Genomic DNA, 19,327 nt, shown 5'->3' on the forward strand with positions numbered 1-19,327 from the left:
GTTTTGTCTTTTTCATAGTTTTATGGACAGTGTGAACTATAGGGGGCGCTCCAATACAACGTTTCTGATTTACAGACATTTGAGCCTAAATCGAGGCTGCGCAGTGGTTAGAGCTGTTGCCTTGCAGCGAGAATGTCCTGGGTTCGCTTCCCGGCCTGGGATCTTTCTGCATGGAGTTTGAATGTTCTCCATGTGCACGCGTGGGTTCTCTCCGGGTACTCCGGCTTCCTCCCACAGTCCAAAAACATGACTGTTAGGTTAATTGGTCTGTCTAAATTGCCCCAGGTGTGAGTGTGTGTGTGTGTGCATGATTGTTTGCCCTATGTGTCTCTGTGTTGCCCTGCGATGGACTGGCTCTCTGTCCAGGGTGTACCCCGCCTGATTGCCGATTGCCCGCTGGAGATTCCCACCCCCTCCCCCGGCGACCCCACAAGGGCAAGCGGGTTCAGAAAATGAATGTATGAACCTACATCCTTTTGAAAATTTTTAATTACTTATGTCAGAATTACACAGATTTTGTAAAAGCTGCAAAAAGTTTAAAGGTTACCAATGAACATCAGAGACATATAATTTAAAAAAATATATCTGAAATTATTGTTAAATAATTACTAAATTATGTATTTTGTGTGTTTAATTAGAACCTGCACACCTGGGTGTCAATTAACCAATTAAAGTGGCTTGATGGTAACTGCATAAATTCTAAAAGGAGGTGCTTGGATCGGTTTCTTGGCTCTAGGATGGAGGGGTTCCTGCACACGTTTCCGCCCTATAACGCCTATGGGAACCCGGTGTGCGCTCCCCCGGCTCAGGGCAGCAGCTGGGGGAAGAGAGAGGGCCGCTTCATGATCCCTCCGGGCCTCAGCTACCTGGAGCTCTGCAAGACCATCCTGTCCCAAGTCAGTCCCGGCGCACACCCTCCTCCCCCAGCCAGAAAGGAAAACACCAAAGAGTGCGGCGTGCAGGTGAACGCCAAAGTGGATAAAATAGTCCAGTGTTCCTTGGGTCCCAAAACGCTGCTGGTCGACGAGCACCTCGAGAGTCCTGGTCAGGTCAAACCGGAGGAAAAGACGAAGCCCCACACGCCGCCGGTGAGCAACCTGCGCTTCCGGAGACCCGTGTCCATCTATTCGCCGGTGTTCGACCGCAGGGCTTTCATGAAAAGTCTCAGCGACGACTGTGAAAAAGAAGAGGCTGAAGCTTCAGAGCAAGACCAGTCTGAAGCAGAAACGGATCACAGTGGCGAGGACTTTGAAAGGGACCAGAAGACCACTTTCCACCGCTCCAACAAGGACTCCAACTTCCAGGTGAGTCGGTCTCTGATACAGGGCGTGTTAGGAATACACTGTAAAAAATAAAAACATTGTATTGCCAAGTGGGCTATAATCGCTTTCAATAATCAACTCTGATAGTAGCTTCAATGTCGAAACTTTGGTTCACTTTGTTAGCACTCCTTACTGAATTTGCTCCGGCCTTCCTCAATCATTAACGCTTTACCTGAACCCCGTTGTATTATGTTTGTAAGTGGATGAGTTAACTATTAAACACTGAAGCATTTAGGCACTTTACAATAAGAGCATAACCCTAGCCTAGAAATCTAGACAGACCATCAGGAGCTCAAGTCCCCCACCTCTCCAGTTGGTCCATGGGTCCTCGGAACAAAGAAAAATGTAATGGAAGGGAATGTATAAAAATTATTTTCTAATCTGCTTTGCCTTACACCCTGAATCACACATTTTATACTTAAATTTAAATGGAATATAATGATTTCAGCAATGTCTGTCACACAAATTGTGATAAACAAGCTTAGTAAGACTTTTAGTAATTTAGTTAATTAGTAAGACAACAAATTAGATATTGTGTGTCACCGCAAAATCTTTATTCCCTCAGCATAGCTGTTACCACATGGGCAGATTTAGTGGTTTTCTTCATGTTTAATGCTCCTTCATTTCTGGAAGAAGACTTCAAAGCTCACAAAATATTCTTCTACTCTTCTCCGTGTCTGGTTTGCTGTTAATTTGGTGAGACGAACATTTGAAGTCCTATCTTAAAACGCAAAGTACCTTTAGTCGCTAATCGAAAAATAAATGCTTTCTTGGCATCAATTTGTCTTTAAAATGTACAAACATCATATGTGAATTCCATGGTGCATTTAAAACAAGATCAGGAAATAACTTGACTTCGCTAAATCTCGGGCGCGGCGTGGCGCGTCCAACTTCGGTGTGCCCCAGGCTTTAGGCTCCCTACATACATGAATGGGAGTCGAGTCTTAAATCTGTAAGACTAGACTCAAACAAAAGGGACATAGATCAGTCAATTTTGCCAGATTTGTTCCTACATAAATCCAAAAAAATAAATGGCATTTTGTATTTTAGTTCCTGGAGCAGAGGTATGGATTTTTCCACTGTAAGAAGTGCAACATCCGGTGGGAGAGTGCTTATGTTTGGTGCATCTCTGGAACCAGTAAGGTAAATGCTCGTTTACATTCTCTAGAAAACGAAACGTTAACTCGCTGGTCATTTTATTAGGTACACCTTGCTACCTGGTTGGACTGCCTTTTGCCTTCAGAACTACCTTAATACCTGAGAATCAGTTGCTCCACTTCTCAGATTCTGGATTGGACTGAGATCAGTAATTCTAGTATATCAACAGTCTCTGAAATCTTCAGACTAGCTCGTCTGGCACACCTAAATGCATTTAGCTCCTTTCAAGGTGTACCTAATAGTGTTTGAGTGCATACAATCTCCGCATTTGCAAAAGATCGGAGTCCTTTTTATCCTCAGGTGTACTACAAGCAGCTCTGCCGGAAGTGCCAGGTGGGGTTTAACCCCTACAGGGTGGAGTCTATCCTCTGCAAGGTACGTCAGCCAAACCTGTGATGCATCTCGACTTCATGTGATTAAATTTGGCCTCTTATCCATTTAAGTGTTTCCTTCATTTGCAGGGTTGCTCTCAGACTTGCTGCATCTGTGAGAAGAAACAGAGGCACATTAACATGAAGAGGCCTCATCGTCAGGACTTGTGTTGCCGCTGCAAAGGGATGAGGTTGTCCTGTGACGCCACCTATAGCTTTAAATACATCGTCTGAGCTGCTCAGCCTGATTGTGTCCTTGTGTCCTCTTGGTGGTCTGAGGCCACACTGATGGAGCCAGACTTGCTGAAGTGAAGATGTCCAAAAACCAAGCTGCCTCCATAGACTTGTCACTTACGTTCCAACCATTACCCTTTGTCTGTGGTGGTTTTTGTAGCGGTTTCTAAAAATGTAATTTCTCCATCCACTGATGCAGAAATATTTTTGTAAAAAGAATAAAATTTATGAATTGCACTTTAAGCTTTAGTTTTTGAAGACCACTTTAATGCCGTTTCTAGAGATTTATCATTGAAGCATGCTGTGTGCATGGTTCAACCAGATGAGCAGCTCAAAGGCGCTGCATCCTTCTGGTTTCTGATGACATTTTAGCAGAAACTAAAAAAACAAAACCAGTTGCAGTTGGGCAGCAATGCCACAATCTGAGGCCTCTACACTCAGCTGTTTCTGCTTCGCTGTTAGGAAAGTCTGCAAGGTGTAAAGTGTGTCTGTACACATTAAAGTACAAGCTGTGTCTGGTTCATACTGCAGTTGGCTAAAATTGAAGTGCAGAAGAATAAAGTTTAAATGTAAGACTAGTCAGTTTTTGCTTGCTTTTAGCACCTCCTAGTGTCAGTTTAGTAGAACCAAAAGCAAAACTTACCCACAAGGATTTAACACCTGTAATCTGAAAGGTCTCACCAGCCTTAAGTGTCACAGGAGTGATTCAGCACTAAATTAAACAAATGAGCTGTGTAGATCTGATCTTTGACTAAATGTTTCATTAGAAATTCAATCTTGTTATGAACACTCAGTGCATTGTGTGTTTAATTTGTGGAAAAACCCATTTCCAAGTAAATATTTGAAGTTATATGAAAAGCACGAACGTAGAGGCTTTTTCCTGCAACTTGGATTAAAAATGAATTTTAAAAGGTGTGGTTCACTCAAGACATTTTGTAATAGTTTCATCACTGAAGCGTTTCATGTAGGCTGAGCATGAAAACGGTCTCCTACACCTATCTCCTGCATTAGCATCTGATGGAAAATAAGACTGAATCTTTAGGATTAGAAAATCCTGACAGATCTACATCACACTTAACATTAATGAACTCACCATGCTGACTCACGACGGGGAGGGCTGTTGGTTTAGCGTCCAGAAAACTGCAGAGAAACGTCTCAGCTAGCAGAAGCTAACTGTTAGCACTGACAACTTAACCACAAAGCAGAACTTCTTCTGGCTTATGTTATTTGTGGAAATAAAACTTCAATATTGCAAAGCAGAGTTAGTGGTAGTTGTGTTGCTGTTCAGAGATGAGATGTCCAACTATCGTCCGAAGCTACTTTCTCCTCCAGCTGACTTGCACTTCCTCAGGCTCACCAGAATGACTTGCAAGGCATTTGTTCCTACCAGAGACCACTGCTAACACATTGAATAAACAAGTGAACCACACCTTTCAAATTTAGTTTTTCTTTACCATTGAGGAAAAAAAGTATATCTTTAGCATAAAAAAAAATCAAAAGAAGATTTTGATATGTCTTTTACTTGGACACAATTTTATACAGCGCTCCAACTCAAAACAACTTCACAAAAGCTGTAAAACTATTTACACAGTGGAAAAACAACAACTATCATCTAAAAAGCTTGAAAAATGTGCAATTTCTTGTAAGGCATGCAAACATGTTCTCCCACTCACAGAAAAACAAAACGACCACACGAGTTCGAAGCTCCTTTTTGTACCTCATTCAAACTCGTCTTTCAGGTAAAACATGATTTTGATAATAAATAGTTCAAACACCCCATACGCAACACTGAAAATGCATGCATGGCAGTTTGATTTGAGAGAACAAACATCAATATCAAAAATCAGTGTTCAGCAAACAGGTGACCAGATCTATACAGTAAAGAAGAAAACCAACGACAGGAAGCGTCCAACTTCAATACAGACTTCGTCTCGACGTAGAAAAGTGCTGAATGTCAGCATTTCCCTTACGCGCCGCTACAAAACTACACAAACATCTGCCTCTATGGTTCTGTGACTATTGACAGCTTACTGACAGACAGCGTGTGTGTTCTCCGTCCTCCTGGCGTGTGAACACAGTCGATATGTAACAGTACAACAGTGATAAATATAGGGTGCACACTCACTAATGGTGCTACAGCTAGCCAGAGAGGGCGTGCATGCCGTGCACAGATAAAGGCATAAATAGTCTGCCAGTGTTGAGATGGTTCACTGATACAGAGAAGGAACCAGGCAGGAGTCCTTCAGTCAGCCTGGGATAAGGCTGTTAGGGGTCAGTAGCACTTAACTGGGTCATGCATTGCACATTTTCTTCAAGAGCAGGTCCCGGAACAGCAGCAGAGAAAAGTCAGCAGTTCCTTTTCTGTTATTAAAAAGTGACCCTGTCAAAAGCCCCCCACCCCAATTTGGTGCAATAAAGGAAACATTTCCAGTGATGCTACACAACGTCACAAGTAGTCTCCTGGCTGGCTCTGGTGAGTCCATCAAGAGGCGACCATCAGGAAGCTAGACATCTTCACTAGGTAATCACGGCCACCAGGTATGAGCACATAGAACATTTTTACAACACGTCAAGGTAGTGCTCAGGTGGAATCACATCTGGTGTTTATCTGTAGAATTGAGTCAGGTCAAGGATTTCTCCAGTTGTGTGAAAAATCTTTAGGTTTGTCTCATTTTTCTTAGTTCCACAGATCGGATGGTTAATTAGTATTTGGATCCACAAAAATGTCATCGTCTCAGATCTGGACGTCTGATGGTTCGGTACTCAGGAGCCCTCCTGCTTTCAGAAGGGGTGTGGCAGCTTGCCCCACCTTCCCCAGGTAGCGCGACAAGGGCGTGGCCTCCCCAGTGGGGGAGCAGCAACACGCCCACGCTGCAGCATCTTCTGGGCCGGTGGTGCAGGGAAGGGAAAGCAGTGAAGACGGAACATGGTCTGGCTGCAGCGCTGACGGTGAGTTCGGGTGCTTGTATGGAGAGTGGGGGAAATGGGGAATATGTGAGCCCTGAGAAATAACAGGTGATGCGGCGTTTGAGAGCAAGGTGGGCTCTGAGGCGATGGTGGGGAGCGTGCTATGGGGTGGTTTTAGGTTTTTGTAGCTGCACAGCTGCGATGAAGGAGGCTTGTGTGCTCTGAAAGGACAATAAAGGCTAGTGTCTCTGAAGTGAGTCCTCCTAGGTTGTCTCGTTTGGGCTGGAGGGAAGTCCAGCTGTGTGAGATGAGAGGTATGAGATGAGAGCAGGTCTGGACCTTTAGAGGCATCAGTGTTCACAGTGGGTGATGGTGAAAACTGCAGGGGAAGGTCCCAGTTTAAGACGGCTTCTAGTTTTAGTGTTGGGAGGGGCGGTGCAGCCGCGGCAGCAGATACGTAGGAGGGGGGAGGGGCCACGTGTGTGGCTGCTGTGGCTCCTCTGTGTGAGCCAGCTGAAATGTCAGAGAGGGATGTGGAGATGCTCTTGGGAGGGTGAATGGTTGCGCGGGTGGGGGAGGAGGCGGAGGAGGGGGGCTCCTGAGATCCTGTCAGAGGCTTGTCCCGGAGGCGCTGGAGTCGGGGAGGTAAGTTGTGACCACCCGGTAACCCTGGGCGCGGCGGATCATGTCTCGGATCTCCCCGTTGAGCTCCAGCAGCTTGGAGCAGATCAGGCTGAGGTCCTGGCGAGAGCCGACCAGGGCGATGGTGCCCGTCTGACCCAGAGTTTGGTGACGGAAGTAGATGTTGAGCAGCGTCTGGACCTCGCTCTCCGAGCTGCCGCCAAACACCCCACAGGGCCACTGCGTCCTGAAGAGAAGACCACAGAAAACGTGACATGGTTGCTTTAGGAACAATCAGAAACCTTGGTTAAAAATGCAGAGAACTATTGAGCTGCTGAATTTTTTTTTCAACAAATGAAAAATTTGCCCCAAAAACAAAATGTCTTTTTTCAACATCTTGGCTAAAAACATTTTAGTGGGAACCCTTTTAGCACATTAGAAAAGCCGATAAATCTGAAATAAAGTCATCTAGTCGTAATTAAAAGTTTCTCACCGGCACTCCTGGATGTAGCGCACAGCTTTGGTGAACTCGTGGCTCCTGAGGCACTCCAGTATGGCCTGCACGGCTGCTTCGGAGGACGCAAAGTTGGGCACGACTACTGCCGCCACCTGGGCAGCGTGTGCATGGATGTGGGCCAAGTGTTTATGCTCCAGGTCGCTGGCGACAGCTGCCTCTGCTGCCTGAAGGCTGGTCTTCAGATCTGTGAGCTCTCGAGACATGTTCAGCAGCTGAGAGGTGCAAAGGCAGCAGATGAGGATTTAGGTCATTACAGTAAGAATTTGACCACAAACAAAAGTATCTAATCATGACACAACAGCTCCGTTAGATAATTAGAGATGCTTTTATTGTGAAAGGTTTGGTTCACCTCAGGCACGGAGCTAATGGCGTGAACTTGACCAATGAGCGAGCAGTAGGACTGGAACAGCAGGAGGAGCTGGAAGTGCAGCTTGTAGAGCCTCTGGCAGAGCTCCAGTTGCTGCAAGAGGAAAACAAGGTGGGATGAATCCACAGCCACACGTTCCCCATAGATTCACACAAACACACGGCTAGCTAGCTAGCTGACACGATGCAGCTAAGCAGATTATTTCAGACGAATCCAAGTCAGTGAAGTGAAGAAATTTGTAGAACTTACTGCGAGAGATTCCATTTGCTAGACAGCGAGAGAGCATGTTAGAGCGTCAGAGTGAGGCGAGAGAAAAACAGCACCAATCAAACACATGCAAAGGATTCAGGAAGTGAATTAGACAGTTTGAATTGAACTTTTTAGTGACCAGTAAGAGAAAAATCAAAAGAGGAAAACAGCAAACAGCCAAACATTTTATAGAAGGAACATTAGGTAGGTTATATTGTCATCTTTAGACCTGTGTAAACACGTCATCAGCCTGTACCTTCTCCTCTGAGTCTCCAGGTTGGCAGGTCACCACGTTGTCTCCGGGACACCTGGGAAATGTGTCTCTACAGTTCCTCAGCCACTGTGGTGAAATATCGTTCAGTCACGCATTCATAAGAAAAACAAAACATCTGAAGAGAAAAGGTTGAGTTACCGATACAGCAGCCTCCTCTCTGCTGTTGTAAGTGTCCAGGTACTCCTGAAGCTCCAGTGCACTGAACTTCATCTTCTCCAGGAGGCCGTAGGACATGATCTGTATAAAAACAAATAAAAATATGTTTTATGAAAGGTACACTTAGTAAGAATGACATCCTGTTGTCAGATTAGGTAACTGCAGTCCATCTTCCTAAGCTATAAAATCTGTTTCATGGCCGTTGCCAGTTATGGATCAGCGCCAGAAGACTTTAGATGACAGATGAAGACGACTGACACACATTAAGTTGATAAGTACATAAATTATTGTCATATCTAGTGTTGGCACTCTGGTATTTTACGGTAGGGAGCACTTACCACACTTACTACAGTAACATTTTTCCAGCATTAGAAGAATTGTGTTTGATTGCCATCTTGCCTTCCTGTTCTAGTTCTGAATGACTCATTAAAGGAAGTAAAATGTCACGGTTGACGCATTATTCACTTCACACACACAATTCACTGTAATATCAAGTTGTTGGTAACTAAAAAAATTGGTTTTAGATATTTTTAGAGTTGACTATTTGCTTCTACTTTACTGTTAGCACTGTTAGCTCAATGTTAGCCTCTAACATGCTACAATCAATATTAAAGTAAAACAAAAGGATGCTGTGGCTTCTTAGGGGTACAACAAAATAACTTTAGAGTCGCTCCAGTTTACTGGCTTTGGCCCTTCAAAAATCTTCTGGCAGTGTCAAATTATAAACGCCGGCGCTGCTGCGTTAGCTCGCTGCGTTAGCTCACTGCAAATTCAGCCACGTTACAAACTCACTGAGTGTAAACAGTGACTACGCTTTTGGTTTTTTTTTTTTTTGGAAAGGAGAAAAACTGACAACCTCCTAGCCAGCTGAGAATGAAATTCGTTTACGTATAACCTTCCTCCCAACATGATTTAGACATCAGACTGTTTTGTGATTATTTATCTGTAGAATTCTTACATGTTGCTCCTTTAAACTTGATATAGAGATGTTTTAGTCAGCAACAAATCATAAAGTTTACCAGCGTCACTCACAGTGTCAGCATCAATGTAAATGGTTGGGCAGTCTGAGCATGTAGTCAGCATCTGGGAGGACCTGCGAAACTTTGATCCAATCCCCCTCAACCCCTCACCAAGGTAGGTGGCAACATCATTGGTCAAGGTGCAGAATTTACCCTGGATGTTCTGCAAAACAAAATTTGAGAAGAATTATCTAAACGGTAAATGAAAAAAACAAAACAAAAAAAAACAAATTCCTACTGGACATGAGATCATTAAAAAAAGGTCTCAACCCCCCCGACAATCTAATAACCTTGAAGAGTGATGAGAAGACTTGGAAAGTGTAGACAGCACAAGAGCCATCGGAGTCTATCACCAGCTGGTTGACATGACAGCGCCACGCCTCCTCCGCATCGTCACACACCGTGGGTTGGAAAGCTGCCAAGATGGCGGAAAAAAATGGAGAGGGGGGAGGAGGAAACCCAAGGTCTTCTAAATCGTCGATTTCACCACGTAAGCTGGTAAATTTAAACAAACGAAATAATACAAATGTCAGTATTTACACAAGATGTTAGGATGTGTTTAGAAATGTTATTTAATAGGGAAAAGGTTCTAGGTTCTACCTGGGCAGACAGTTGGGGTCCAGAAAGTCCAGTGGGGGCTGGCAGTAATCAGCGTTCAGACCGCGGTCCAGATTAGCTAACTGATCTTGAGGTTGTCCCGGTAACTCCAGGGTGAAGCTCTCACCGCAGTCAGAGCCGTGAGGAAGCTCATTGGTGCCCAGGGACAGCTCGTCGTCTTGAGCATGAGTGTCCTCATCCTCGCCACACGTCCTCACCTGAGGAGACAATAGACATCACATGACCTCACACGTTCCAGGACAATAACTCATAAAAGTCGCTGCTGCGTTCACATGAATCCTCACATATAGGCCGCCGTGATCATCAGCGAGGACTCCCTGACCCGGTGTGGTGGCATTCAGAGACAGGGGGTCGGCTGACGTTTCATAAGACGTAGACAGAGAATCAGTGTGGTTGGTTTCCTCTGATGGGGAGGGGTTTGTCTGGAGCAAAATGAAAAACAACATTAGGTTTTAGTTTTTCATCGATGGATGTTTGAGTTAGACGAACGAAGGCTTCGCACAAGCTGGGAATGGGAGAGGCTCTGGCTCGTTGAAGACTCCTCTTCCTCTGAGGACTCGTATGAATCGTGGGGGTCCTCGTGACCCAAGCTGGGGGTGCTGCCTGAGTGCTGGCTCTCCTCCAGCATGTCGCCCAGCTCTGTGCTGTCCAGTGATCTCCGACGGACTCCCCAGTTAAAGTTATCAACACTCTCTCCCTGGACGAAACACAGAAAAGTGGATTTCATCACCATGAATGGTTTTAACCCTCAAAAAATGAAACATTTGCTGTTTACAAGCAACAAAACGAACTGCTACTAATGGCATGACAATATGCTGGAAAGCCATTCGTTTTTATGATTTATCCAACCAGGACTTAGCATGTAGCAGTCATGGCAAAAATGTAGTTCTGCAACCAAGATGTGAGCATGAAGCATTAAGTTTGAACTATTCCGGATGAAAAATGGGAGCCAGCAACACCACCGCGCTGATAAAAGCTGATGTTAGTGCTTAATTTGGGACAACTTACCTGGAGCTCCTGGGCAGCGAGAGCAGAGGGGAGAAAAAGACACAGAGTCAGACAGAGACAGAGACGAGGAGGGACAGAGAAATTTCTTTCAGATGCATTGATGTTAAAGACAACTTCATTAAAACAGGAAGGAAAGAGGCAGACCCTTTGTTAAATTATACACAGAAGTCTCACCTCTCCATCCTCCAGCTCTACGTCCAGGAAGTCAAAGTCTCGGAAGACCCTGAACTGCTGCTCGCTGGCCGTGTCGTCAAGCGTGTCCTCTCTGGTTCCACCCTCCTCTGACGAGACGCCACTCTCCCGGACTTCCATCATGTCCAGGTCGCCACAGGACGAGAAAATCACCTGAGGAGGATTAGGGAAATGAAGCATCCAGGATGAATTTGTGTAAAAACAACCGTTTCTGTCGACGCTGCTGCTATGAGGACGTGAGCGGTCTTGTTTATAAAGATAGCTTACTGATGGGTTCTTGGTGAGTCCAACTTCTTGTCCACACAGAGACAAAACGTTCACCAGCTTCTCTCTGGTTCTTTTCTGCTTCGGTTAAAGATTGAAAACATCAACCATTAAAAACAAAAAGACATCACATTTATTCAAATATTCATGTTTACATGACAGCTCATAAATGATGTTTTATTCTGTTTGTCTTTGAGTCCATGGTGCTTATTATTATTATTATTGTTTATCCCAGTTACATCCAAATAATTTATTTGGATTTGATTCAATATAATATATATATAAATAGTGAAAATTCACAACAAAACTAAAAAATATAAACAAACAACCTGAGACGATTGAGGGCGCCTCCAGCTGACGAGCACCAGGATGGTGTTGGAGTTTGATCCGGACGAGGTAGAGGAGGCGCTCCGTGTTACGGCCATGGCTCTGGCCTTCCCCTCCCTGCCCCCTGAACCCTGGAGCTCATCAAACTGACGCCCGATAACTGGCGTCTACAGAAAATTCAAATGCTGTTACCACAGATATCCAATCTGGACGTTTAGGTGGATATCAGGCTATTGGTAACACGTTTCTGGCCTCACCTCGGAAATGTCAAAGGTGAAATCCAGAGTTTTTCCAGGCAGAGCTTTAGATGACCCGTCCCACACTCTGCTCACCTCAAGGTTGGACAGATCACCTTGTGAGTGGCTGTAGACCGGATGGACCAGACTGGCAGAACGCGACACTACAAGCTTCAAGATGTTTAAAGCATCCTTCCAGTGAATGGTCTACAAAAATATGTCAAACGGCATAAAAGTTATCTCCAAGCATGAGAAAATAATAAATACAAGAAGAAATACCAAAAGGGCAAAGTGCTGTTGTTGGACACTCACTTGGACAAACTTCTCAATTGTCTTCAGGACATCAGCATTAAACTGTTTGACCTGAACAGCGGTCAGGTCCATGTGGCTGAGCAGACAGTAGATGATCTGAAGAAGCGGCAGCTGCATGCTGGGAATGCCTTTATCCAGCAGCTGGGACACGAGAGACACTTGATGAGAAATAATTGATGCATGATTTAGGTCAAAGCTGGGAAAAAAGGACGCAACGCACTCACCTCGGCCATGTAGGTGACCATGTTGAGTGTGATGTCGGAGAACGCTTCGTGGAGGTAGCGGCACACGACGCTGACCCAGGAGAATGGGTCTCGAGTGTATGAGCGTGTCTTATAGAGAGTCATCACATGGGCCAGGTGGGACAGCTTTGTGTTCTTCTCCACCAGACACACCTGAGTAAAGCAAAATGTTAACAGATTTCTGAGCCACACACAGATGCTGTGTTCTTGTCTGTTTTTGCATTTAAAGATCCAAGTTCACTCTTTTTTTATTACACTTGCAGTGGTCTCTAGTACGCCTTGTGAGTCAGTCTCTGTGGGAAAAGAGCTCAGGCACTCCTGCTTCAGGAATTAGAAGTTAGCCGGAGCAGAAGAAAGCAGAAAAAGGCGGGATTTGGAGTCTTACTCATTATTAGTTTTCTTATATTCAGACATCACACCTCTGATTGGCTAACAGCTCCACGACTCGACCACTGACTCCATTTGCTTTGCTACATTGATGTTTTATCCCCACAAATAACACGTCTGAAGGAGTTCTGCTGTGTGATGGAGTTGCTAATGCTAATGGTTAGTTTCTACGAGCCGAGAAGTTCTCTGCTATTTCCTGGACGCTGACCCAACAACAGCCTTCCCCGTCACGAGTCAAGATGGGCGAGTCCATGAGTGCAAATTTTGTTTAATTGTCAGGCTTTTCTAATACAAGCGTTTCCTCGTCGATTCTTTATCCGCGGCTAATGCAGGAATTAGGGGTAGAGGACTATTTTTTATTTCTAAATTAAGAATTAAAAAAACAGTTCCTGAGTCAACTCGGCCTTGAAACCCGTTGCCCCTTTTAAACTTTTCATAAAATATTAAAAAAAATCTGCTTTCCCCTCACGCTGTCTGCTCTGACAACCATGTCCTGAGACTATGAAAATGAAAGAACTTGAGGGACCAAATTACCTGTGCAATCCTCTCAGCACTTTCCTTACAAAACTGTGTCGGGTGGCTGAAGTTCTGCACCAGGTGAGGCAGCAGACACAGAACGTTCAGAGGAAAACCTGCAAAGCAAGGAGAAAAATGTTCAGCTAGCTTGAAAATGTTAGAGAATCCAACAGGACTAAAGGACTGGGATCCACCTATAGACTGCGAGCTGTCCACCACAGGCACACGGGAGACTGGTGTAAGTTGGCAGAAGAGTTGTAACGTCAGGTCAAAGGTCGTCTGGGAGGTAAAACCCTTCAACAGCAGCTGCTGAATGCCAGAGAACCCGCTCCATCTGAGCTGAGCCTGCAGTTTCTCCAGACGCTCGCGGTTTTCAGCTCTGTCCAGCGGCACCTAGCATAAAAAAAAACATAAATGCTATTAAAGGCTAAACTTGAGGCTAAATAGGAGACTACCTTTAACACTGATATCCTTCTGTTCTCATAGAGGCATCAAACACTTTACTCTCTTGTACCTTTGACAGTAATTTGTGAACAAGACGAAGTGACATCTGGTATTCAAACTCAAAGTCTGACTCCATGAGTGACACCGCCACCCAGAAGACTGTTGCCAGTATTGAATAAGGATGAGAGACGTGTGATGGATCTGACAGCACGCTGGGATCTATACGATTGGTCGAAGATGTGCAGGATCCTGGGGTCCTCGCTACTCGGGTGAGACCATGACTATTGAAGGCCTGAGGATTCAAAACGAGCATTTGGTTAGAAACACATATCACAATCCTCCCAAAAATGTATTAATCTGATCAAGAGTCCTTGTTTCTTGCCTGTATTCGATCTAGGGTGGCACTACGAGGAGGATCACTCAACAGGTTACCACACTCCCCAAACTTCTTGGGGACAGAATAAGAGCGCTGGTGGCGCTGTGACGAAAGACCACCAAATCCAGGTCCGGGAAAGTTCAGCTGACCTGTGCTCTTCCTGTTCATAAGTTTGTCACTAGTCACAAAGTCTGGTGAGGAGGTCCTATCCATCAAACAGTTACATCATTATTATTTATAATGCCACTGTATTCAATATATGAGGCTTGTATAATAATCTTCTTATATTAAAACAAAGCCCTACCTGGTAAGTGCTGCCATAAGGTCACTGTTTTTCATACACTCTGCCAGATTGACCACCACCGACTCCAGGGTCAGCAGCACCTCCATCACATAGCCCTGAAGCCCAGATGTGTTCAGTTATGCAGATGTGCTTCAAACGTACTTAAAGTGGCAGTAGAACAATGGTTAAGAAGCGAGTGTCTGGCAAAGTGACTGACATCCTGGAACATGAATGCTTCAAGATGCTTAATTCTTCAAGACGTTAGCATTTGCTCTGGCTAATGTTAGTTTTACCATGGGCCTGCATTTGCAGTAGTTTGGGCTAGCATTAGCGTTAGCTCAGGCTAGTGTTAGTACTAGCTTGGGCTTGCATTAGCAGTAGCTTGAGCTAGCATTAATATTAGCTCGGGCTGGCATTAGCAGTAGCTTGAGCTAGCATCAGTATTCACTCTGGCTTGCACTAGCAGTAGCTTGAGCTAGCATCAGTATTAGCTCTGGCTTGCATTAGCAGTAGCTTGAGCTAGCATTAGTATTAGCTCGGGCTGGCATTAGCAGTAGCTTGAGCTAGCATTAGTATTAGCTCGGGCTAGCATTAGCAGTACCTTGGGCCAGCATTAGTATTCACTCTGGCTTGCACTAGCAGTAGCTTGAGCTAGCATCAGTATTAGCTCTGGCTTGCATTAGCAGTAGCTTGAGATAGCATTAGTATTAGCTCGGGATAGCATTTGCGTTAGCTCAGGCTAGTGTTAGTACTAGCTTGGGCTTGCATTAGCAGTAGCTTGAGCTAGCATTAGTATTAGCTTGGGCTAGCATTAGCAGTAGCTTGAGCTAGCATTAGTATTAGCTTGGGCTAGCATTAGCAGTAGCTTGAGCTAGCATTAGTATTAGCTCGGGCTGGCATTAGCAGTAGCTTGAGCTAGCATTAGTATTAGCTCGGGCTAGCATTAGCAGTACCTTGGGCCAGCATTAGTATTCACTCTGGCTTGCACTAGCAGTAGCTTGAGCTAGCATCAGTATTAGCTCTGGCTTGCATTAGCAGTAGCTTGAGATAGCATTAGTATTAGCTCGGGATAGCATTTGCGTTAGCTCAGGCTAGTGTTAGTACTAGCTTGGGCTTGCATTAGCAGTAGCTTGAGCTAGCATTAGTATTAGCTTGGGCTAGCATTAGCAGTAGCTTGAGCTAGCATTAGTATTAGCTTGGGCTAGCATTAGCAGTAGCTTGAGCTAGCATTAGTATTAGCTTGGGCTTGCATTAGCAGTAGCTTGAGCTAGCATTAGTATTAGCTTGGGCTTGCATTAGCAGTAGCTTGAGCTAGCATTAGTATTAGCTTGGGCTTGCATTAGCAGTACCTTGGGCTATTTGGTTTCTCACCTGCACCTCATCCCCATGTTCTCCTATCACCTCAACAAGGCGAGACACCAAGTCAGAGACAGCGTGGTTGTTGATTGGCTGTTTGAGGGCTCTGAAGATCTGGAAGGAGCGCCCGGCATAATGACGCGAAGAGCTGCACAGAGCGGTCTGCAAGGCCACATCACTCAGCTGCTGTTCGAGGTGGAAGTCTGTTAAAAAAAATAATAAAATTAACAACATGTGCAATTTGTTTTTGAAGATGATCAAACAAAATGTAGTATTACTTATTATTATTATCATTATTATTATTTAACATCAGTGGTTTCTCACCAGTTTTGGACTCCTTGAAAACAGAGACAACATGCCGCAAGAAGTTGGAAAGCTGCTCGGTGCTTTTGGAGTTGGGGTTCTTCGGTGTGATGTCTTCATGAGCCCACAACGGCCCAAAAGCTCTGAGCAAGAACAACACAGTACTCCAGGCACTGTATACCCACCACCAGTAGCACCACACACAAGTTACACAAGCACAGAACTGGGCACACACACCACACGTAGTTTACACCAACTCTCACACAGAACACTCATGTGTACCCATGTTAATACCTGGTTGAGAGAAATTCAATCAGTTTGTTGGTCTTCTCATCCGTCTCATTGGGAGCGTCTTCAAGATCCTCCAGATCGTCGGGCGTCACAAGGGGCAAGTTTCCAACACTGCCTGCAGTGCTCCCCCCACCCAGACTGGCAGAGGATGAGTTGGAGGTGGAACTGAGTCCAGAGTCCACCACTGGAGATGCCTGCCACTCCCGCAGGAAGTCAGACGCTTCTAAAGGAACCAAAAATGTCAATTATGAATATAATTCCTTTTATTTTCATCTCTTAACAGTTCAAAGTGTTCAAACAACTAAAATGTAGCAGATAAACGCTAACTACTGCTACTCACGTGACTGCTGGTACTCTGCGTGGTAGCTGGACTTGATCGTCAGGGTCTTGTTATCTTTAATTTCCCTCGTCAGCATCAAAACTGAAGCTATGACCTGGAAACACAAAATCTCATCAGTGTAAATGGATTTTCACAGCTCATAAATATTAAACTATGACTTAAAATAATAAGCTAAACTGGAATTATTATTATAGGTTCTCATTCTAACCTGGAAGTTGTTGTTGCAGGAAAGAGCGATGAGGAGATGGAGAAGGAGACGCTTGCTGTGTTCATAAACCTCTGGCCTGTAGTGGTCCAGACCTGGTAAAAAGGACAAATCGATAATAAAATACTACTACACCAACATGTAAAATCACACAAGCTGTGCATTTCTCACACTGCTTCAATCACACACATGTTAGTGTGAAGAAAGTACTTCCTGTTTCTTATCCAACATTTGTACGAACATCAGATCTTTTAGCTACTTCTCGTATTCGTGGCACATTAAAGATGAGATGATAGTGTGATTCAGGAGTTAAGGTGCTGAATCTCCTGAAAATCTAACAACACATTTATTGCACAGCTGGCAGGGCTACGGGAATGTGTGTGTAGTGAAAACAGTCCATTCAGGTCTACAGAGGGAAGTCTGCACACCTGACGGTGTTTTTGATCTTTTCAGGTCAAGTTTCCCAAAGTTCTTCTGAAGTTCCATCATTAAAAATATTAAAAACAGACGATTTGTGTAATAATTCTTTAAGTTTTCATATTATAGCTGTGTATGCACCTACCCAAGAAGAGGGCGTGCAGCAGCAGAGGCAGATGCAAAGCCCAGTCCTCCCTCACACTGTGGTCCACCACCATCTCAGTCATGAAGATCACAGCAATGTTGCACCTGAAGACAAACAGAACAATCAGAAATGTGGAGCTGGTTTTAAAGCTCGATTGTGTTTAACTTTTGGTTCCTGCATGAATCAAACTAACAGAAAAAAGAAAACACACACCAAGAACTGGTTTTACGTCTAAAACTGACACAAAAATCTGCAGCAGGTTAAAGGAGGAAGTGATTTCATATCACTCTGTGAAAAACAATTAGGTCTGATACTTTATAAACTGGTTTGTGTTGTTTTGCTACTGCTAATCTGTCTTTGGTACTCAACATATTTCAAATAAAAACTCAAGATGCACAAGCTCCCTTCCTGGAAGCTCCACTACTACCTTATTCTCTTGGTCTGTTTGCATAAATACTTTAAAGAGAAGTAGAAAATTAAAGTGTTAAATCTGTTATATTCTATACATAGTAGAGACAAAAAAAGTTGTTTACAGTTTCTGATTATCTTAGAAACTGCAACAAGCTAAGTCGCATGTCTGTTCCAGGTCCAGGTCAGTAGGTGTACTAGTCTAGTCTGTACCTATGCAAAGGACCTCTGGGAGTGATGGTCTCAGGAAGGTAGTCAACCAGAGGTGCCCAGCAGCCTCCATTAACAGGCATGGGTAAAGGCTGAGGCCGATTGGTCTCCAGGACACCTAATAGCCATCCAGCGTAGGGAGGGAGAGGGTCACCTGAAGAAAACACGCACAAAAATGCAACTTTTTAAAATTGCTTTCCCATGAACATTGCTTTATTTGTTTTTATTGTGATGTTTATCTTGTGATTTATGTCTAGAAATGTGTTTTAAAATTAGTTTTACTCACTTAAAATGAGTTCAACTGTCATGTAAACACACCAGACACATGAAAATGCCTTCCCTTTAAACTCACTTGATTTAACGGCCAAAACTGTTTTAGAGGCATGTTATACAGTCTCTAGTACTTAAGTAAGCACTTTAAGTTTAACCTAATGTTATTTTGAGGGCTTTCACACTCAAATGTTTAGATGTTTATTTTCTAGAATAAAACTGGAATAGAATTTGGACTAAAAATTAAAATCTAACCAGAAAGTGTATTTTTTATATTGTTTTAGACTTTGACGTTGGTGTTAGCTTGACAGAAATATATTTAGCAGAAACGTTTTCATAGATTTCAGACTTCTAATTTACAGACCGGTTAAACACGGCTGTAAGAATATTTGATAAATATGTTGCATGAAAAGTACATTTAAATAATGTGCATTGAAATCCACACAAACCTTCACAGAACCCCCAACTGAGTTCTTGAGTAAGCTGTTTCTACAGCTAGTCAATCTGTTGTCATGGAAACTAGGGCCCAACCGATATATCAGCAGATATCAGTATCGGCTGTCAGCCAAAAAGACAGTCGATATGGCCGATATTGCGCTTCCTATCCAGCAGATGGCGCCACCTTTATGGACTCATGTTGTGTGGCTCTACTCCTTTGAACTTTGAACACAAATTATTGTTTTGGAACTTTTATTTAATTTATTCTTATTTATGTTTCTTATGTGCAATTATTTCCTGTCCAGGGTGAATAAGTTCACCAAGCTAACTTCCACAGAGTGTTACTTTGTTACAAAGCACAAGTGTAACATTTTATTTATTGCTGCATTTTTATTATTTTAATATTCTTACAGGGATCTTCTGTCCCTAAACGTGTGTGTGTTGTTAGATTCCCCAGAGTTAGCTAAGTCAGAAAAAACATTTTGTAACCAGTTGTTTTAGCATAAAGCGATGGAAGGGAAGGCTTGCATTCACCTACATAAAA

At 43.9% G+C, this 19,327-nt stretch overlaps 2 protein-coding genes across 13 annotated transcripts in view; one reads left to right on the plus strand and one right to left on the minus strand.

Moving 5' to 3' along the window:
- Nucleotides 1–705: 705 nt before the first annotated feature.
- Nucleotides 706–3,322, plus strand: zar1l (zygote arrest 1-like). Its single transcript, XM_015961600.3, has 4 exons — nt 706–1,304; nt 2,373–2,465; nt 2,781–2,855; nt 2,942–3,322. Exons 1-4 carry the CDS (start codon nt 738–740, stop codon nt 3,083–3,085), a joined length of 879 nt encoding a protein of 292 aa, XP_015817086.1. The 5' UTR covers nt 706–737; the 3' UTR covers nt 3,086–3,322.
- Nucleotides 3,323–6,369: 3,047 nt separating this feature from the next.
- The window catches only part of fryb (furry homolog b (Drosophila)), a 65,739-nt gene continuing 52,781 nt past the window's right edge, over nt 6,370–19,327 (minus strand). For 5 of the 12 annotated variants that reach the window (XM_054730820.2, XM_054730811.2, XM_054730810.2 and 2 more), the window contains exons 38-65: nt 18,079–18,229; nt 17,458–17,561; nt 16,899–16,990; nt 16,691–16,784; nt 16,354–16,573; nt 16,081–16,232; nt 15,772–15,959; nt 14,422–14,516; nt 14,124–14,322; nt 13,812–14,033; nt 13,316–13,690; nt 12,377–12,547; nt 12,153–12,293; nt 11,862–12,047; nt 11,607–11,771; nt 11,281–11,355; nt 10,996–11,166; nt 10,316–10,510; nt 10,098–10,235; nt 9,796–10,010; nt 9,486–9,690; nt 9,209–9,358; nt 8,159–8,257; nt 8,003–8,086; nt 7,747–7,764; nt 7,480–7,590; nt 7,107–7,342; nt 6,370–6,860 (exon numbers count right to left, since the gene is read on the minus strand). In XM_054730820.2, coding sequence (XP_054586795.2) covers nt 6,602–6,860; nt 7,107–7,342; nt 7,480–7,590; nt 7,747–7,764; nt 8,003–8,086; nt 8,159–8,257; nt 9,209–9,358; nt 9,486–9,690; nt 9,796–10,010; nt 10,098–10,235; nt 10,316–10,510; nt 10,996–11,166; nt 11,281–11,355; nt 11,607–11,771; nt 11,862–12,047; nt 12,153–12,293; nt 12,377–12,547; nt 13,316–13,690; nt 13,812–14,033; nt 14,124–14,322; nt 14,422–14,516; nt 15,772–15,959; nt 16,081–16,232; nt 16,354–16,573; nt 16,691–16,784; nt 16,899–16,990; nt 17,458–17,561; nt 18,079–18,229 — 4,511 coding nt within the window. In that variant the 3' untranslated portion in view covers nt 6,370–6,601. Of the gene's footprint in view, nt 6,861–7,106; nt 7,343–7,479; nt 7,591–7,746; nt 7,765–8,002; nt 8,087–8,158; nt 8,258–9,208; nt 9,359–9,485; nt 9,691–9,795; nt 10,011–10,097; nt 10,236–10,315; nt 10,511–10,533; nt 10,831–10,995; nt 11,167–11,280; nt 11,356–11,606; nt 11,772–11,861; nt 12,048–12,152; nt 12,294–12,376; nt 12,548–13,315; nt 13,691–13,811; nt 14,034–14,123; nt 14,323–14,421; nt 14,517–15,771; nt 15,960–16,080; nt 16,233–16,353; nt 16,574–16,690; nt 16,785–16,898; nt 16,991–17,457; nt 17,562–18,078; nt 18,230–19,327 lie in introns of those variants that run through there. The other 7 variants (XM_054730817.2, XM_054730816.2, XM_054730815.2 and 4 more) reach the window with 6 other exon arrangements.

Source organism: Nothobranchius furzeri, chromosome 10 (genome assembly GCF_043380555.1).
Source record: "Nothobranchius furzeri strain GRZ-AD chromosome 10, NfurGRZ-RIMD1, whole genome shotgun sequence".
In the NCBI taxonomy this organism is placed as follows: Eukaryota; Metazoa; Chordata; class Actinopteri; order Cyprinodontiformes; family Nothobranchiidae; genus Nothobranchius; species Nothobranchius furzeri.

Bases quoted from the DNA above. Each gene is read 5' to 3' on its own strand.
- zar1l (XM_015961600.3), top strand. From the start codon at position 738: ATGGAGGGGTTCCTGCACACGTTTCCGCCCTATAACGCCTATGGGAAC. The intron at 2,466-2,780 runs GTAAATGCTCGT...TTTTATCCTCAG, and splicing joins GCATCTCTGGAACCAGTAAG to GTGTACTACAAGCAGCTCTG. The intron at 2,856-2,941 runs GTACGTCAGCCA...CTTCATTTGCAG, and splicing joins TGGAGTCTATCCTCTGCAAG to GGTTGCTCTCAGACTTGCTG.